Source organism: Lampetra planeri, chromosome 55 (genome assembly GCF_965212315.1).
Source record: "Lampetra planeri chromosome 55, kcLamPlan1.2.h2, whole genome shotgun sequence".
NCBI classification, from domain to species: domain Eukaryota; kingdom Metazoa; phylum Chordata; class Hyperoartia; order Petromyzontiformes; family Petromyzontidae; genus Lampetra; species Lampetra planeri.
Genome location: NC_136161.1, coordinates 1,735,790 through 1,756,672, shown reverse-complemented (window position 1 = coordinate 1,756,672; position 20,883 = coordinate 1,735,790). Strand labels below are relative to the sequence as shown.

At 51.4% G+C, this 20,883-nt stretch overlaps 1 protein-coding gene across 1 annotated transcript in view; it reads left to right on the top strand.

The window, feature by feature from the left end:
- Window positions 1-20,883, top strand: part of LOC144735476 (uncharacterized) — a 61,563-nt gene that overhangs the window by 22,477 nt on the left and 18,203 nt on the right. The window contains exons 7-9 of the mRNA XM_078617875.1: window positions 493-900; window positions 935-2,272; window positions 13,012-13,291. Coding sequence (XP_078474001.1) covers window positions 493-900; window positions 935-2,202 — 1,676 coding nt within the window. The 3' untranslated portion in view covers window positions 2,203-2,272; window positions 13,012-13,291. The remainder of the gene's footprint in view (window positions 1-492; window positions 901-934; window positions 2,273-13,011; window positions 13,292-20,883) is intronic.

Sequence of the window (20,883 nt, the reverse complement as noted above, 5' to 3'; positions counted from 1 at the left end):
TTTCCCTCATTAAAATGCAAATCAATTTATAACATTTTTGACATGCGTTTTTCTCGATTTATTTGTTGTTATTCTGTCTCTCACTGTTCAAGTAAACCTACCATTACAATTATAGACTGATAATATCTTTGTCAGTGGGCAAACATACAAAATCAGCAGGGGATCAAATACTTTTTTCCCTCACTGTATGTCACCGTATATATGTTAAATCTATATTCAAAACTCATTTCTTGAACACTGCTTTACGTGTTCAGTCGATTGTCCTTCCCGCGCACCTCCGTTTAGCGCGGCTGGCTACGTACGGTGCGAAACAAAGTCAACGTACACACGCTACAAAGACTCAGTCGGCCTTCACACGTGGTTAAAAAAACATAGACATTTGATGAAGTCGTTGAGTTTATTAGAACCAAAGAGTATGGATTCCTGCAGTCACGAAAGCTTCAAATCAAGATCCGGTTGTTGAGTTTATCTCCGCTCTGCCACGGCGTGCAGCAGCAGCGCGGGACCGTCTGGAGGCGAGTTTGGGCCCCGGCTCTCCACGCGCCGGCCGCGAGCTGGAGCGCCTCCGCTTGGAGCTCACCGACCTGCGGCAGCAACTGCAGCGCTCGGAAGCCCGGGCGCTCAAATTGGAGCAGCAGCTGCAGCAGCAGCAGCAGCAGCGGCGTCGCGAGGGGGAAGCCGTCGGCCCCACGCCGGCCGGCCTCCCCAACTCCACCACCGACTCCCTCCCCCTCCCCCCCGCCGCCACGTCGGCGTCGGCACGGCGCCGGGAGACGCTGCTGGCGCTGGAGCTGGAGGACGCCCGCAGCGTCCTCAAGCGCGAGCGGCAGCATGGGGAGCAGCTGCAGAGGGAGGTGGACCGCCTGCTGCTCGCCGCGCACCAGCGGGGGGGCCCGGGCGGCGGGGGGGGAGGGGCCGCGGGGGGGGCGGCCCGGGCCGGCGCCCGCGGCCTCCTCTCCCGGGACCCCCCGGAGCCGGCGAGGCCTCCCGTGGCGTCGCGGCCCCGCGCCGCCCTCGAGAGCAAGGCGGCCACGCTGCCCTCCATGGCCGCCGCGGGGGGCGACGTCGCTCGGCAGGCGGCGGCCGAGGAGCAGCATCCTCCTCGAAGACGAGGAGGGCCCGGGGGAGGAGGCGGAGGCCGCGGCGACGGTGGCGGCGGGAGGAGCGGGAGGACGGGACGCCGACACGGGGAGGCCGTCCGGAGCAGAGGTTCGGAGGGTCAGCGACGCCGGCAGGAGCGGCGGGACGTTCACGAGCAAGGCCAGCATCCCCGTGGGAGGCCCGCCCACCCACACCTCCTCCGTGAACCTGCAGCTCGGCCTGGTGCCCACTCGCAGGGGGCGCCCCGGGGCGGGCGGGGAGAAGGCGGCGGCTGCGGCGGCAGAGCCGGGGGACCGAAGCGACGGAGGCGGCGTCGGCTCCCAGCGGCGCTTCCTGCGGGCTCAGTCCTTCCCGGAGCCGCGCGAGGACGGGGCCCCAATGGACGGCCGCTCGGACTCGCGGCTCTCCTCGCTCTCCTCGCTCTCCTCGCCCGTCGAGGTGGCCGGCAAGGAGGGCCGGGAGACGGCCGACGGCGAGGCGGAGCGGGCCGAGGCCGGTCGCCACGGCGGCGCCGCCGGGACGCGGGCGGCTCCCTGCTATGGGAACGGCGGCACCGGCGCCGTCGCCGGGGAGAGCGGCGGGAGGAGCAACAGCAGCAGCGCAGACGACGGCGGCGGTAGCGGCGGCGCAGCCAGGCGGGTCACCGGCGGGGCCGGGGGTGGGGGCGCCGGTGGAGGTTCCGACGAGGGTCACGGTCGGGGCCCCGGCGCTAGAGACGGCGCCGGGGCCTTCAAGGAGAGCGGCAGGAGGAGCAACAGCAGCGTGGACGACGGTGGCGGCGGCGGCGCGGCCAGAGCGGCTACCGGTCGGGGCGCCGGTGGGGGTAGCGACGTGGGTTCCGATAAGGGCACCGGTGCCATGGAAGGCGCCCGAGACGGCTCCGGCGCCTCCAGGAGGAGCCAGGCGGGCGAACGCTCCGTGGACCTCAACTCCCTCTACCTGGACGCGGTGCGCACGGCGACAAGGGTTGTGGGAGGAGCGGAGGGAGGGGGCGGCGGGGGGGGGAGCGGGGGGGGGGGAGGGAGCGCCCCTGGAAGGGGTCCGCCAGCAGGAGAGTCGGAGATGTTCCCTCGCGGCTCGGGAAGAGCTACGAGGATTTGAGCGCCGTGGGAGGAGCGGGAGAGGGGACGAGACGCGCGGACGACTGGAGGAGGACGGGGGACACCGCCAGGTACGTGGCCCTTGGGGGGAGGGGCAGGCCGTGGTGGTGAGTCTGTGGGTCTCTGTGTGGTGAGTCTGTGGGTCTCTGTGTGATGAGTCTGTGGGTCTCTGTGTAGTGAGTCTGTGGTTCTTTGTGTGGTGAGTCTGTGGATCTCTGTGTGGTGAGTCTGTGAGTCTGTGTAGTGAGTCTGTGGGTTTGTGTGTGGTGAGTCTGTGGGTCTCTGTGTGATGAGTCTGTTAGTCTGTGTAGTTAGTATGTGGGTCTCTGTGTGGTGAGTCTATGGGTCTCTGTGTGTTGTGTTTGTGAGTCTGTGGGTCACTACGGAGGAGAGGCTTCCATTCTTATGTCGGGAGCTGGACTGGTACCCTTGGACCTCTGGTATTCAGCAGGTCCGGTGGACCGGTTCTGGCTTCAGTTGTTACTCAGGGCAGAAAGCTGCCAAAGAACAGGGAGTGGGTCTTCATTTGAACTAAAGAATAAAAGGGGCGTGGGAGTATGGAGGCAGAGTGTGGGAAGTTGTTCATTAAGTCGTTATATTATTTTTTTTAGTAAGAACTCACCCTCGCTAAACAAGGCATCGCAATACTTTACAGTATAAATTAAACAAAATGAGTCCTACCTGTAAAATCACGACACATCTAAAAAGATAAAAATGAGAGGACACACTCAAGAAAAAGATCTCAGGCGCCACACTTGAGAAGGCCCTGCTACCAACTAGCGTAGAATGACAACTTGTGGGTTGAGCTAGCAGGGCTGGAGGAGTTCAAGCTATGTATCTACCGGACGTCTGGGGGCCAGAAGGGACTGCAGGTACCGAGGGCCAAGGCCATTTTGAGCTTTATAAATCATGTTTGCAAAAGACGTTTTCTCTTTAATTGAATCACTTCAATTGAAGTCCACTCGATGTGCTCCCAGGTTCCTTGTTCAAGCAATGTGCCCCGGAACTCGCCATCATGATCAGGAACATCGCAAATGCCTGATTCTCCATGGGGTGTTTTCCGTCCAACCTCAAACCTGGCCTGGTTTCTCCCTTGTTGAAGAAACCAAGTCTCGACCCGGATGACCCATCTAGTTATCGTCCCATCACTAACCTCTCGAACCTCTCTAAACTCCTTGAACGACTAGCCCTCGCCCAGCTAAAACCACACATCACCTCCTCCGCAAACTACTGCTGCTTCCAGTCAGCTCACCGTCAAAACTATTCCACAGAAACAGCACTCACCAGAGTGCTCGATGACATTTTAACGATCATTGATTCCGGCTCAACTGTTGCACTTGTAAGTCTGGACATTTCGTCAGCCTTCGACACCATCAACCATTCGCTCCTTACTTCCCTCCTAAAATCCGACTTCGGTATATGCGGCTCAGCACTCTAGTGGATAGTTTTGTACCTTTCTGACCGCCAATCTTCAGTCAGGGTGGGCATGTCCACATCGCCTGAAACAATAGCATTATGCGGGGTTCCCCAGGGCTCTGTACTAGGTCCCTTCTGCTCGTCACAGCCTACACTTCCCCGATCGGCCGGCTCATCGCAAGCTTCGGTGTTAAGCATCACTCATACGCGGATGACACTATTCTATTCACTGCCATCGATTCCAGCAATGCATCTGGATTCGAGAGGCTCTCGGAATGTACCACCGCCGTGCAACAGTGGTTCACTACACACAACCTAGCCCTTAATCCGAAAAAGTCAGTGGCCATCATGTTAGGTACCAAGCAACGTCTCAATTCAACACACATACACATTTTCAGGTCACAGCATCAGGTTCACCGACCACTTCAGCTACCTCAGTGTCATCCTAGATTCAACTTTATCCTTCGACCGTCAAACCAACTGTATCATCAGGTCATGTAACTTTCACCTGAAGGCTCTCAGACACCTACGTCCTCTCATCTCTACTGAAATTGCCAACACATTGGCATGTTGCATAGTTGGGTCTTGCCTTGACCATCGCGACTCCGTCCTAGTCCGGACCTCCACTGGCAACCTAAAGAAAATTCAAAGACTACAAAACAACCTAGCACGCGTCGTCATTGCCCACACTCATCCCCGTCTCGACTCACTCCCCTGTCTCCGCGCTCTCAACTGGCTACCCATCGCCAGTAGGGTCACATACAAGGCCGCCTGCCTCTGCCACCATGCCTTCACATCTGCCTGCCCGCTGTACCTTTCTTCATTATTGACGACTTGCAGCTCAGCACACGGCAAATGCCTGCGCAGCGCGACTCACGACCTCCTCTTGATACCAAGATCCAGGATGGTCACGTCTATGCGCCTCCTTCAAGAGAGACTTAAAAACTCAGCTCTACAATCATGCTTTCGAGCGACTCTGAGCTCGGCTCCGCGCCTCTGAGTTGCGGTCATTACGTCCGCAAATTTGTGCGCGTTACAAATTGAATTATTATTATTATTAGTACAGCTCACTTAAATTGTATGCGATAGCTGACTGGTAGCCATTGCAGATCACGGAGGATGGGTTTTATGTGCTCGAAACGGCTAACACATCTAAATATGCGGGAAGCCGCATTCTACATTTGCTGCAGTTTGCAAACCAGTCCACAAGTCAGCTCGGCATACAGAGCATTAATCGGTGTTTCGAGATCACGAGCGGATAAGAGGGGGCACAGCCCTCTGAGCACTCTCCGGTGATGAAGCCCCGCTTTGACCACAGCTGCAACCTGAGTGCGCATGGTGAAGCTGAGACCGAACAGTACACCGAGGTTGTGCACCATTTTTACAGGGAGAGGGCGGACTCCATTAATTAATGGAGGTACTCCCCCTGTCCCATCTTCAGCCGGCTCTCTGACCCCAAAATCATCAGCAGCGTCTGGTCAGTTTTGCTGCACCTCCGCCAGGCAGTCTATTAAGCAGGCGAGGGCTGCATCTTGGCCACCTGGAAAGGAGACGTATATCTGGGTGTTATTGGCGTACTGATGGCATTGTAACCCGTGCCTCCGGATGATAGCTCCAAGCGGCCTAACATAGACATTGAATAAAAGGGGAGATAAGACTGACCCCTGAGGGATACCGTAAGGGGAGGGTCCAACAGGGGACATGTGGGGACCCAAGGCCACCTGCTAGGTCCTGCCCAGAGGTCTCAAAAGGGTTTTGATTCCTTACCCGTACCTGTACCCGGCCGCACCAGGGTCGTAAATGGGTACCTGTACCCGTACCCGGCCGGGTACGGGTACCCGTTCCCTACCCGTACCCGTACCCTACCCGAAATGAGTGACAAACGGTTACTCACCAGTGACTCACGGCCTACCCGTACCCGTACCCTGTACCCGGCCGGGTACGGGTAGCCGGGTATCGGGTAGGGTACGGGTATCGGGTACCCGGTTGCGACCTCTGGCCCTGCCTTGCCGGAAAGATCCAATCCGCTGGAAGGCGGTGCCTCCGATTCCTGCCAGGCCCCGTAGGTGCCGCAATAAAACCTCATGATCAATTGTATCAAAGGCAGCTAACAGGTCGAACTTAACAAGGGCTGAAAGACAGCCCCGGTCCATCGCCACGAGGAGATTGTCACGCAAACCAAGGCGGACTCAGTTCCATGATGGGCCCTGAAGCATGATTGAGTGACATCAAAGAAGCACGCGGCCTCGGCCTCCAGACACAACTCCAACTGGGAGGAGGCCACCCATTCGACAATCTTCCCTAAAGAGGGAAGATTGAATATCGGGTGATTGATCGCCAGGATATCAACATCCAGTGCCGTTTCTGAAAGGTAAAAGTTGACCAATTTGGTCACTATCGGGATCACTGGCTCAAAGGCGTCCTGAAGAATCCAAGAGGAATAGGGATCTAAATCACAGGTGGTCCAGTGGTAATAGGTTTTTACCCTTTCAACTGGTACAAAAACTGACACCTTTATACAAGGCATCATGTTTGCAATAACCACAAAACAAGCAATCAAAATGAAAACAAAAAGAAACAACTCTGATAATGATAATGATATGCACTCTCCTGGAAGTTGATTGGTCCACACCCGAGACAGCTTTTCTTAGAGCCTAGTCTCCATTGGGGTTGGACCAGATGACGCTAAAAGGCGTACGACTCAACTCAGGTGGTCTATTTCATCATCACAGTAGTCTGGATGAGGTCTGCAGGCAGGACTGGTGAAAAAAACCTCTCAAAGATGAGAGGAGCCCTTAGGTCCAATCTAGGATCAGGACTAATTGCTGGGCAGATGCCCTCTCTAATGCGATTGATCTTACTAGCAAAGAACTGATGGAAATCTTTGCAGCACTCTTCAGAAGGCGCAACCTTTATCGACGGACAGTTTGGGTGAATTAAACTGTTGACCATCCTGAACACCTCTTCAGGGGACAGGTTCCTTGCCGAGTCAATCCTCAAGGCGACGTACTTTTTCGTCGCCATGAAGATAGCCCGCGTGTTAGCCCGTTAACAGGCTCGTAGAGTTGATCTGCGCCAGCATCGTTCCATTTTCCTAAGTTCTACTTTCAGGGCTCTGAGGTCTCTGGTGCTCGTGGTAACTTTAGCATGAAGACAGTGGCAAGGAGCAAGGTCGTCGATAGCATATCAGAGCACTAAAATTAACTTCTATAACCAATCGTTGATGGTACCACTGTCACAGTAAGACGAAATGTGGGCCGACAAGGCAACAGAAAATCCAGAAGGGGCCGTTAGCCTTTTGGGCCGAACCCAGCTTCCCTGAAGTCCCCCAGAATGTTGGAGAGGGGTGGGGAGACCCTTGAACTCAGCGTGGATCACCGTGTGATCAGTCCATAATGCGCACGGAAATTTAATGGCGCCAATTGAGACCCCTTGGTTGAATACTAGGTTAACCGTGTGGCCGTGATCATGCACTGGACCTATATAAACTGAATAAATCCCATGGAAGCCATGGTATCCAAAAGGTCTGGAGCCAAACTATCAGATGGGTCATCCATCCATGTGTTGAAATCTCCCAGCACAATTCTGTGATGGAATTACAGGAAGAAGGGCGAGATCACCTCAGACAGCTGATACGTAAAATCACCTTTGCATCGAGGTGGTCTATAAACCAGGGTGAGATGCAGGCCCTGGTTCTCATTCAGGGGGCAATGCACGACCATGTATTCAAATGACCCAACTTTGGGACCAGGGCACATCGCACAGATATAACCGGTCTGAAAGATCACCGCCACCTGTCCGTTTATTTGGTCTGGGAATGTGCAATCTTGATTACCTATCTGGGACTAAATAAGCCAAAGGTTGGTCGATTCCCAGTCGAAGCCAGGTTTTGGTAATAAAAGCTCGATGGGGACAGCCCATAGCAATGTTGTCACGTACTAAAGGGGCACATCGCGTGACCGACCTGGCATTCGTGGGCATGAGCTTCAGTAAAGGCTCTTTCTTACTCCTAATACCTCTATTTTGCAGCTCAGTGGAACGTCGGTTTGGTATATTTATTATAACCCAAGGCCAACGGGGAAGGATCTGAGAGTCCGATGTAGACGTGAGACTACCGAATCTTACGGGTAGACAATGAATTGGAACCATCAATCCTAACTGGCTCCCAGATTTCAACCTGACCACAGGCCTCTTCCATCCACTAGTCCACCTGAAAAGTGTCAGTGTGAAGGGGACAGAGGCTCCTAAGGTCATGAATTTAGTAGTACATAAGTCACCAGAGAGGCAAGACTCAAAACACTGAAGTATACGTGAAAGGGTGTAAACCGCTATATGCTTGAGTTGCAACGCCTTAACACGGCTCATGCCTCCCTGGTGTTGGTCATACACCAGAAGCCCAGATGATGAGACAAATTGAGCTTCACCACGATGGACTGGACACAAGCCACAATGAGCAGGCCACAGGCCGAGATGGGCTGGTGCAGTGGCTAGTTGGACAGGCAGTAATAGTAGTGTCGTGTCCTCCTCGTTGTGTGTGCGTGGCGCACACACTCATTTGGAGTACAGCCCGGCCTAGACGGCGTCGACCGAGACGGCCAACTCCTGTCTGGCCGCACAATTATCGTGCGAAGGCGGCGAAGATGACAGCGACGACGAGACGAGTCCACTCCCAGAACCGGCAGCCCAGAGCTCCCACTTTCCGCTGCTTTTATTCTACTCGGCGCGGCCTCCTGGCTCCACCCTCACTCTGTCCTGGCTCCGCCCTGGCTCCGCCCTGGCCGCGCCTCCCTTCTCGAACCCACCAGAGGCTTCCAGGGGCCTCCCGATGAGGTCTTCCATTACCCTTGCCCCAGTTCCTCCGCCCTGCCGGCACACAGCCGTGTACATGCTCGACGGCGTGAGCGCAAACTGTCCACCGCAGTTGCCGCTGCTGGACAGCAGTCGGCGCTGTGCCACTACGGTAGCACTGCCGCCGCATCCACTCCAGGATGAAGGAGGCTGAGCTTCAGCTCGGGAAAGCTGGGTGCGGGCCGCAGGGGGTTAGTCATGAGCAGGAACATGCGGGTGGTCGTCCTGTTGTGCCAATCAGGTGATGAGACAAGCTTAGCTTAGACAAGACAAGCTGGTTGTAGTGCTAGGACAATCAGATCGTGGTTAATACTGAAGCACCAATCAAGAGATGAGATGAACTGGGTTTGAATCAAGGTGCAGCTCAGGCAGATCCAGGGAGCAGCAGCAGCTCACAGCTTTCCTGAGAGCAGTAGCACTGGCAAGTCGAAGGGCCACAGGGCATAGGTAGGCCCAGTGACAAATGTAAAACTAACCTAAATCTCATTTAAAAAATGCAAAGCATCTACGATGTTAAAATCAAGGAAGGGTGAATAATAGGCGTTTAATAAATATAAAATAGCTCTTAAGAAAAACAAAATGGTTTAAAATACATGGGATACAGAAGCAGCCTCGGGGGGGGGGGGGGGGGGGGGGCTCCTTCCGCCTTGGAGAGCACATACAATCAGTTGTGACTCCCAGGATACTGTGGACTCGCCTCCCCGTCAATGGGAAGAGAGGGATAGTGGTGGTCGCTTACACCCGCACAGAAGATGAACATCAGTGGAGGGATGCAGGCAAGGCTGATGAGTCAGATTTTAATGCCCTATTGGGTCTGGAGTGATTGGAAGGCATGGGTGAGATCAGCTCAATAACAACAGGAGGCTGCTCAACTTCTGTGAAGCCCATGGGGCTTGCAATCACCACCACACTGGTTTCACATCGGCACATCCACACAACATCATTGATGCATGCCGGTTCCAAGCAAGAACATCTGCTGGACTAGAAAGTTGCGGAATAGCGAATGCGGGCCCACGTCCTTGAAACCAGGATCTACTATGGAGTTGATTTTTTTACTGAGCATCGGCTTGTCATTTGAAAGATGCGCCTACCATATTTTCACTGTGGTGGCAAGCATCCATCAAGGACCCCACTCAAACCCACAGTGGCCTGGTCTCGGCTTGCTGATGAAGGTTACAAGCAAGAATTTCATCATCGCTTGGAAGTGGAGTTGGCATCCCCTCCTGACACCGAGGGGAAATGGGTGAGGTTCAGGACTGTGACTCATGCGGCTGCTATAGCTGCATTAAGTACGCAGTCCAGACCTCCCCAGAAACTCTAGCTCACGGAGGAAGTGTTCCGGCTGGTTAAAGTAAACGGCAGGTCCACTCCCACTGCTGACAACATCCCACGTCCAAGAACGAGGAGGCTTGCCGCAGCCTTCGCTCGGAGGTTTGGAGGTTCGGAGAGCCGTTCCGTGCCGTAACGATGAGTGGTGCTTACGAGTTGTTGAGGAAATGGAAACTGACTCAGTAGCATGCTGTAACACCATCAAGAAGTGACTTTCAGCACCACACCTCTCAACATCCTTCAGGGCAAGAACGGTGATCTGATCTTGGACCTCCAAGAGCAGGTTGGCGGGTTTGCTGAGCATTTCCTTGATGTCTTGGGGCAACAGAAACCCGTTTCCCCAAGACAGCGGGGCTGACCCTGCTGGTGTTGCTGTGGTGCCTCAACGAACCGACAGCCCCGACGACGTGTCGTCTATTCAGCGCAACCAGAGCCACGATCGAGGAGGAATCCGATGATCTGTGAAGCTCTTTTTGCACAGATGTCTGGGAGTGGACCGAGCACTGCAAGGAGCAGCTGCCCCTCCACGGTGGCTAGATGTCAACTCCCTCTTCTGGTATACAGGAGGTTGTGGGTTCGACCCCAGCCCTAGCCGCCTGTATATTTGGAGTTTGCATATTCTCCCTTTGGTTCCTCCGGTTTTCCCAATGTGGGGTCAGCCCGTTCAGGGGTACAGCGGACATGATCTCGTGGCCAGGCATCTGCAGCCACGGGGGGCGGAGGGGGGGCACACTGTGTGATTTGGGCACCGCGGTGGCCAGGAGATGTTAACCGCCTGGCCCGGTATACAGGGGTCGTGGGTTCGACCCCGACCCTGACGCCTGCTGCTGTATATTTGGAGTTTGCACGTTGTCTCTGCTCGTGGTCATGTGACAAACCGCCTGTGGAAGGTGTGACATCCTCATGGCTGAGGGACTGCCAACCACGCCACTCGAGGACCCAAATCGGTTTCATCTGAAACCCGAAAACGGAATCGGAGAATTCAGAATTTGTGTTGAGACTGGAGGAGGATTCCGATGAACTACAGATGTCCAGTTGGGGCTTGGGTGTAATAACATCACAACAACAACAACAATACGATAAGAGTGCAAAGTACAAGAAATGTAAACAAATCACCCAGACACATTCAAATACAACCAAACCATCCCTGTCCTACCAGGCAAAGCCCATTGGCATTGCTGCTGCATTGGCGCTGTTGGCTTCATTGGCATTGCTGCTGCAGTGGCGTTGTTGTTGCATCCCCCCCCCGTGCATCCCCAGCTCTCTCAGCCTCCCACTTCCAGCCCCGCCAACTTCACGTCTCCCTCAAAGCGTCCACGCAACGCTCCCCTCCCCCTACCCCCCTCCCTTGCCTCTCCCCCCTCCCTTACCTATATAACATCTTAACACGGCATCTCTCTCCCACTTCAGCAAAAAAATTGTCTTGCTGTGGTTTCCCCACCTGATGATGATTGCTTGTGTTGCGCTCGAAACGTCGTGATTTAATTTATATTATTTTCTACCCCACGTGACTTTACCGAAAGAACCAAAAAGGATGGATCTCTGTAGTCACGGAAACTTCGAATCTAGATTCCCACTCGGGTATCAACTTAGTTTTCAGAAGTAACCTGGCTACCACAAATGATATCTCAACAAAGTGGCCCATCGTAAGAAGTTCAACGCACGTACATACCTTGATGTTGTTGATGTTGTTGATGTTGTTGATGTTGTTGTTGATGTTGTTGATGTTATTGATGTTGTTGATGATGTTGATGTTGATGTTGTTGTTGATGTTGTTGATGTTGTTGATGTTGTTGATGTTGTTGATGTTGTTGATGTTGTTGATGGTGTTGATGTTGTTGATGTTGATGTTGTTGATGTTGTTGATGATGTTGTTGATGTTGTTGATGTTGTTGATGTTGATTATGTTGTTGATGTTGATGTTGTTGATGTTGATGTTGTTGATGTTGATGATGTTGATGTTGTTGATGTTGATGTTGTTGATGTTGTTGATGTTGTTGTTGATGTTGTTGATGTTGATTATGTTGTTGATGTTGTTGATGTAGTTGTTGATGTTGTTGATGTTGTTGATGTTGTTGATGTTGATTATGTTGTTGATGTTGTTGATGTTGTTGATGTTGATGTTGTTGATGTTGATGATGATGTTGTTGATGTTGTTGATATTGTTGTTGATGTTGTTGATGTTGATTATGTTGTTGATGTTGTTGATGTTGTTGATGTTGATGTTGTTGATGTTGATGTTGTTGATGATGTTGATGTTGTTGATGTTGTTGTTGATGTTGTTGATGTTGATTATGTTGATTATGTTGTTGATGATGTTGTTGATGTTGTTGATGTTGTTGATATTGTTGTTGATGTTGTTGATGTTGATTATGTTGTTGATGTTGTTGATGTTGTTGATGTTGATGTTGTTGATGTTGTTGATGATGTTGTTGATGTTGTTGATGTTGTTGATGTTGATTATGTTGTTGATGTTGTTGATGTTGTTGTTGATGTTGTTGATGATGTTGTTGATGTTGTTGATGTTGTTGATGTTGATTATGTTGTTGATGTTGTTGATGTTGATGTTGTTGATGTTGATGTTGTTGATGTTGTTGATGATGTTGTTGATGTTGTTGATGTTGTTGATGTTGATTATGTTGTTGATGTTGTTGATGTTGTTGTTGATGTTGTTGATGATGTTGTTGATGTTGTTGATGTTGTTGATGTTGATTATGTTGTTGATGTTGTTGATGTTGATGTTGTTGATGTTGATGATGATGTTGTTGATGTTGTTGATATTGTTGTTGATGTTGTTGATGTTGATTATGTTGTTGATGTTGATGATGTTGATGTTGTTGATGTTGTTGTTGTTGTTGATGATGTTGTTGATGTTGTTGATGTTGTTGATGTTGTTGATGCTGTTGATGTTGTTGATGTTGTTGATGTTGTTGATGTTGATGTTGTTGATGTTGTTGATGTTGTTGATGTGCGATTCGTCACGTTGACAATGGTCATTCCCTGTGGCCGTCGAGGTTGTTTGAGCAAACAAACAAAAACGACAACGCCCGGATTGGAACGGCGGATCTCCGCGGCTTGGACGCCTTAGCACCTCTGATTAGCGCCGTCGTCTACGTACGGTGTGAAAGAGGTCCCAACGCACGTACGCACGTCGACGGTGTTGATGTTGCCGTTGCGCCGTGTAACGCCGACGGTGTCGATCGCTGTGGCCGCTCAGGTTCTTTGAGCGCCGTGGACACGACGACGCCGGCCCGCGAACCTTTAACGACATCCGCCGCCTCTACGACTCGCAGCCGGCGTCCTCCACCGTTACCACCACCACCACCGCCGCCGGCGGAGCCACCACCACCACCACCACCAGCTACTCTCGCGCCCGCAGGGGGGCGGCCCTGACCGCAACCACCACGATCGCAACCACCACCCTCCGCTCCAAATCCAGCTCGGATGACGTCAACAACATCATCAACAACAACAACATCACCAGCAGGAGGCCGCGGGTGAGAAAGGGGTGGTGATGGTGGTGGTGGAGGTGATGGTGGTGGAGGTTGTGGTGATGGTGGTGATGGTGGTGGTGGTGATTGATGGTGGTGGTGGTGATTGATGGTGGTGGTGGTGATTGATGGTGGTGGTGGTGATGGTGGTGGTGGTGCATCTGCCAGACATCTCAGTCGGTCAACGCATGGCGCCTGACCTCCTGCCAGCAGTGAGCCTTGAACACTTCATGTGCCCTCAAAGTGCACCTGGCCTGGCACAAGCCCTGTGGTGATGTCACCACCACTTAGTGGTATTGGATGGTGGTGGTGGATGTTAGGTTCTCGCTAACAGCACTTGCCCCAACGGTCTGTTGAGACTATGTGGGGGATCTTTGTCTTTGGTGGTAGAGGTGATGGTGCAGATTATGATGATGGTGATGATGGCTATGGTGCTTTTGATAGTGGTGGAGGTTGTGGTGGTGTTTGTGGTGGTGGTGATGTGTCTGTGTGTGCCTCTTGTACTTCCCAATTAACCACCATGAACACACCAAAACAACTCGTCACAGTGGCTATGAGATGTTAACTACCTCGCCTGGTACGCAGGAGGTCGTGGGTTCGATCCCGACCCTGACGCCTGCGGCTGTATATTTGAAGTTTGCGTGTCTCTCTCATCATCATCATCGTGGTGGCTAGGAGATGTTAACTCCCTCGCCTGGTATGCAGGAGGTCATGGGTTCGATCCCGACCCTGACGCCTGCTGCTGTATATTTGGAGTTTGCGTGTCTCTCTCCCCATGGTCACGTGGATTTTTCTCTGGGTCCTCTGGTTCCCCCCCCCCTCTCATTTAGAATCTTGTATTTCAGGCGTTTGTCTGCGGCTATAACTTTCCACGTGATAAGCCACTTCGTTGAGCTATCGTTTGTGGTCAGAGCTACATAGCTCAGTGGACCTTACCTGGTAAAATGCAAAAATAGTGTAAATAGTAATCGAGATCTCGGGATGGAACGGCGCTGCTCAAAGACGGTACCACCACTCGTAGAACGGTGGATGATCACCTCCAAGAACTCCTGAACTCGAGATATCAGCATCATAAATATCACCTCCAGCGCTGTCCCACAACACCCTGCGGAAGGCAACCTCACAGACCCCAGCAAAACGTGTGAAAAGATTTTGTCGATTCTAGATTTGAAGTTTTCATGACTGAAAAGATCCAAACTATTTGGTTCTTTCGGTAAAGTCACGTAGGTGAAAAAAAAAATTAAACAACTAAATTAAATCACGACGTTTCGGAGGCAACACAAGCTTCCGTCATCAGGTGGAACAGCTACAGAAAAACTAGTGAGCTTTTGTCGGTGATCCCGCGGGGGGGGGGGGACACAGGCGTCTATGACATCTTCTGGTCAAACCCCAATTTTTCCAGAGCCCAACTTTGTCCCCCGCCTCTCGGTGATTCCTCTAGAAGCAGCAGGAAACTGCTGCGAGTGGCCACATGAAATGTGAGAACGCTCGTTACGGAGGAGCTGAACTGGTATGGCATGGGCCCCTGTGGAATCCAGGAGGTTCGGTGGAGCGGTTCTGGCTGCGGTCACCATGAGGGGTGGACAGTGCTCCGCTCGATGCAGGAAACTGCTAAACAACAGGGAGGGGCTCCGCTTCTGAACAATACAATTGTCATGGGAGCGTGACAGTCAGGTGTGCGAAGCTGTGAGTCCCAGGCTACTGAGGGCTCGCCTCCCCATCAACGGGAGGTGACGAATGCTGGTGGTGGCGGCTTTTACGCCCCCGTAGAAGATGAACATCAATGGAGGAATGCAGGCAAGGCTGGTGAGTCAGATGCCTTCTATGAACTGCTGTCCAAGATACTAGCAAAAGTGCCCCCTTGAGATCGTCATCTTGCTAGGTGGCTGTAATGCCCGAGTGGGCAATTGACAGACACCTGGGCCAGAATGATTGGAAGAGTTGGGCGAAATCAGCACAATAACAAAGGTGTTAGATGGAAACTACCTCCGTCACGCGCGACTGCAAAGTTTTCTTGCTGTGGTTTTCCCGCCTGATGATGATTGCTTGTGTTGCAATCGAAACGTCGTGATTTAATTTATTTTATTTTCTACCCACGTGACTTTACCGAAAGAACCAAAGAGTATGGATCCCTGCAGACACGAACACTTCCAATCTAGTTTGGGTATTAGGTTGTTGGACTTATGTGCAGACAATTTGGCTTGCAATTATCAGCACGCTGTTCCGGCAAGAACATCTGCTGGATTCGTGATTGAGGGGGGGATTGAGGGCCCATGTCCTTGACACCGGGACATACCATTGAGCTCATCTGCCCACTGACCATTGACTTGTTATCGATGAGAGAAATGCTGCCATTCCTCCACTGTGGTGGCGGGCGTCCATCTAGGACCCCATTGAAACCCACAGCAGCCTGGTTTGGGATCACCGCTGATGAAGGCTGCAAGTGAAAATGTAATTATTGATTGCAGCTGGGGTTGGCATCGTCCCCCCCCTCCTCCTCTTGGTGCCAAGGGGAAATGGGTGAGGTTCCGGACTGGCTCATGCAGCTGATGTTGATGGTGATGATGGTGGTGGTGGTTATGGCGGTCGTGATGGTGGTGCTGGTAATGATAGTGATGGTGGTCATGGGTAAGGTTCAGGACTGTGGCTCATGCAGCTGCAATGGCTGCATTGGGTACACAGTCCAGACCTCTCCAGAGACCTCGGCTAACGAGGAGTTAGCCGAAAACAGAGGTTTACCACAGCCTTTATTCAGAGGTTTTGGAGAGCGGTGCGTCGCTGCAAGGATGAGTGGTGGTCGCGGGTTGCTTGCGATGGAAACTACCGCCGTCACGCGCGACTGCAAATCACTCTTTAACTCCATCAGAGAAGTAGCTTTGCACCACCACGCCTGTCACCATCCTTCAGGGATAGAACGGCGATCCGATCTCCGACTTCCAGGTTTGCAGAGCATTTCTACGAGGTCTTGGGGGGAGGGGGGGGAATTCTCTCAGCCAAAGACACCATCACAATCGGTGATTGGGGTAGCAAAAGAGACTCCATAGAACGGTTGTTTTAATTCCGCTATGACAGCAATATTCAGGCATTGCCTGGTTATTCCGTCATCACAACCCCCGTGGTCGTAGATGGGATCGTCGTAAATCGCACCGCACGGTTCCCATAGAGCGTAGGAACAGGAGACGCATCAACTCGCCCATGCGTCTTGGCTTTGTTTTTTATCGACCGTATTTAGCGGGGGTTCAATAGGTTCAACATCCAATGCCATAACTAATATATTTGCAGTATAGTAATAGGTTTTTACCCTTTCAACTGGTACAAAAACTGACACCTTTATACAAGGCATCATGTTTGCAATAACCACAACACAAGCAGTCAAAATGCAAACATAAAGAAATAACTCTGATGATGATAATGATATGCATTGTCCTTGAAGTTGATTGGTCCACACCCGAGACAGCTTTTCTTAGAGCCTAGTCTCCATTGGTGTTGGACCAGATGACTCCAAAAGGCGTATTGATAGCTCGGGGTAAGCATTTACACTATGAGACCTCCTTTACCAGTGGCAAAATATAGTAATAGGTTTTTATCCTTTCAACTGGTTATTGCAAACATGATGCCTTGTATAAAGGTGTCAGTTTTTGTACCAGTTGAAAGGGTAAAAACCTATTACTATATTTTGCCACTGGTAAAGGAGGTCTCATAGTGTAATATGTTTGCATCGCCACACCCATCATGGCCTAGGACAGTGGTGCGGCCTAGTAACCACCACCGCCGCCACCACCACCACCGCCGCCACCACCACCACCGCCACCACCAGCGCCACCGCCACCACCACCACCAGCGCCAGCAGCAGCAAGCAGCTGTGGCACCGCCCGGCTCCGGCAAATGGTCCCCGCGTTGGCCGTGATGCAAACGCAGAGTCGGTCCGGACGGTAGCGACGTTTGTTTATATACTCTTTGGTTCTTTCGGTAAAGTCACGTAGGTGAAAGAAGAAAAAATAAGAAGAAAAATAAATAAGAAAAATAACTAAATTAAATCACGACGTTTCGGAAGCAACACAAGCTTCCGTCATCAGGTGGGACAACCACAGCAAAGAACAAAATTACTGCAGTAATTACTACAGTAATTGCTGCAGTAATTACTACGGTAATTTTGTGTTGCTTCTGAAACGTCGTGATTTAATTTAGTTCGTTTTATTCTTTATTTTTATTTTTTATATTTATTTTCACCGACGTGACTTTACCGAAAGAACCAAAGAGTATGGATCATTGCAGTCACGAAAGCGTCAAATCCAGTTTGTTAAGACCTTTTGTGGGGACGTTTTTTTTCCCTGCATCAAACTAATTATGAAAATATCAGAATGATGTTTCATACCCATCTCTGGCAATCAAACAGGAGTTGTGTGTTCAGATGTTCAAACTGCAAATTGATAATTTTTGCAAGGCACCATTAGGTCTGCATTCACCACACACACCGGACTTGTGGCCACACATGCAAACCAACATGCTCATCAACAGCTCTGATGAAGCATGCATTGTCCCTGTGTTATTGCCAGAAAGGGGAAAAAAACATTTTGTTATTTTTTTCATAATTTCTAACTTTTGTTTCAAATATTAATTAATAATTACTTACGATATTTAATTAAAAATAAATTAGCTACCTCTGATTAAACTATCATAACCCTAATATCTAAATCCCCCCCCCCCCACCCCCCGCACCTTAACATCTCATAGCCACCGTGAATGGCTAGGAGATGTTAACGTCCTCGCCTGGTATACAGGAGATCGTGGGCTGAATCCCGACCCTGATGCCTGCTGCTGTATATTTGGAGTTTGCGTGTCTCTCTCATCATCATCACGGTGGCTAGGAGATGTTAACTACCTCGCCTGGTGTGCAGGAGGTCGTGGGTTCGATCCCGACCCTGACGCCTGCTGCTGTATATTTGGAGTGTGCGTGTCTCTCTCTCTCATCATCACGGCGGCTAGGAGATGTTAACTACCTCGCCTGGTGTGCAGGAGGTCGTGGTTTGAATCCCGACCCTGACGCCTGCTGTATATTTGGAGTTTGCGTGTCTCTCTCTCATCATCACGGTGGCTAGGAGATGTTAACTACCTCGCCTGGTATACAGGAGGTCGTGGGTTCGATCCCGACCCAGACGCCTGCTGCTGTATATTTGGAGTGTGCGTGTCTCTCTCTCTCTCATCATCACGGTGGCTAGGAGATGTTAACGACCTCGCCTGGTCTACAGGAGGTCGTGGTTTGAATCCCGACCCTGACGCCTGCTGCTGTATATTTGGAGTTTGCGTGTCTCTCTCTCATCATCACGGTGGCTAGGAGATGTTAACGACCTCGCCTGGTCTACAGGAGGTCGTGGTTTGAATCCCGACCCTGACGCCTGCTGCTGTATATTTGGAGTTTGCGTGTCTCTCTCATCATCATCACGGTGGCTAGGAGATGTTAACGACCTCGCCTGGTCTACAGGAGGTCGTGGGCTAAATCCCGACCGTGACGCCTGCTGCTGTATGTTTGGAGTGTGCGTATCTCTCTCATCATCATCACAGCGGCTAGGAGATGTTAACGACCTCGCCTGGTGTACAGGAGGTCGTGGTTTGAATCCCGACCCTGACACCTGCTGCTGTATAGTTGGATTTTGCGTCTCTCTCCCCGTGGTCGCGCGGATTTTTTCTACTCCGGGTCCCCTGGTGTTTCCCTCCACATTTAGCAGCAGCGTGCGTTCAGGGTGTTTGGCTGCGGTTATAAATTCCTCGCGACGACGATGACAATTATTAGCCACTTTGTTGAGCGAGGGACTGCCAACCACGCCAGGTCGCTTCTGAATAAGTAATATTTCAAAAAAGACTTTTTAAAAAACACGCTGTAATGGAATGTACCGTACTAGTAATGGCAGAACTCCACGACTCCAGGAAGTGGCCCTGAGGCTTGCCCACAGCGTAAGGGGCCGTGGTGATTTACAGCCCAACGTCAGTTGAGCGTGGACAATTAGACCCAAGGCGAAACATAACATGTAAAAAAAATGTTTAAAAATATATATATTTTTTTATTTCTAATGATCGAATATAGTATTGTCATCGGTATGACATGAGTTTGCAGTCGATACCACATTGGAAAGTGGGTAAATATTTAGTTACAAGATTTGAGGATACAACAACAGACAGAGTGAGTTCATAAAAAAGCTACGTAGCTAAGTGGGCCTTAGCTCGTAAAATAAACGCTTTAGTTTTAGTTTTCTTGCTGTGGTTTTCACACTTGATGATGATTGCTTGTGTTGCAGTCGAAACGTCGTGAGAATTGTATTGTTTAATATTTTAAATATTGTATTATTTCCCTTCTACGTGACTTTACTGAAAGAACCAAGAAATTGAACTTTTCCAGAACCCCATGGTCTTCACGTCTTGCTGAGCATTGATGTTGAGGAATTATTGGGGGGGGGGGGGGGGACCCCCTCGGCTCAGATAACATATTGAGCCTGCCGGGAGCTGCCGTGCCTCAAATACTGCAGGAGGTAGCCGCTCTCTGCCAGTGTTTGGCCGATGGTGGCACCTTTTGAGGTGCAAAAGGCGATCTGGAGTCTTGCGACCAGGACAGAGATGATCCCCCAAGACGAACTGCTGAGGGAGGGTGGCGTTTGTGCACAGACTGCCCTCAATGACAAAGACAACAGTCTGGACCGCAGGACAGGTTCCGCAGGATTGGACGGATGCCCTGGTGACCCCCGCTTTGAGAAGGGGGACCACACAAATTGTAACAACTGCAGGGGCATCTCACTCCTCGGTGTGCTGGGAAAGGTCCTGGCAAGGATTATTCAACATCGCCTTTGCAGAAGCGCTGAGAAGAGGCTTGCGGAGCCCCAATGTGGTTTCAGTCTGGGGTGGTCCTGCACGGATGCCATATTCTCTTTGTCTACTGTAGCAAGGGTGTAGGGACTTTAAACACTACCTACCTGTCTGCTTTATCGACATGGCCCAGACCTATGATACCATTGATAGGCCTGGGCTCTGGGTTATTTTTGTGCTTTCGGAGTCCCTGACTCTCTGCTCACAATCATTAAGAACCTTCATGATGGTGAGAAGAGCCCCGGGTAAAGTTGCGTGGTCAGAAGTCGGAGCCATTTCCTGCTCATTTGGGTGTGACAGGGATGTTATCTGGCTCCCCACATAATTTAACATCGATTTTGATCACATAGTTCGAGAAACTATCCATTGTTTTACCAGAGGAATGTCCACCTGATACAGAAACAATGGGAGGCTGATCTATGCATGGGTGCAGTCAAGGGGTGGCTCCCTATTGGTCAACCATGTTGTGTTTGCTGATGATCTGCTCACTCTGAGATGGAAATTCTGCCGCTTAACCTTGAACATGCCACTAAGAGGTGGGGCTTTTCCTTCAGCCGCTCCAAAACGAAGCACCTGCCTGGGCATTATACGCCATCAAATACCTCTCCGCCCACGAGTGACAGTGCAGGTGTGGAGCGGTTTCTCTCTCCCGATCAGTCGCCCGGCATTATCTTTTCATCACCTGCGTAATGCGATGTGGCAGCTACCCCTGGTCTGTCTACTGGGGAACCTCTTTCCTGCCA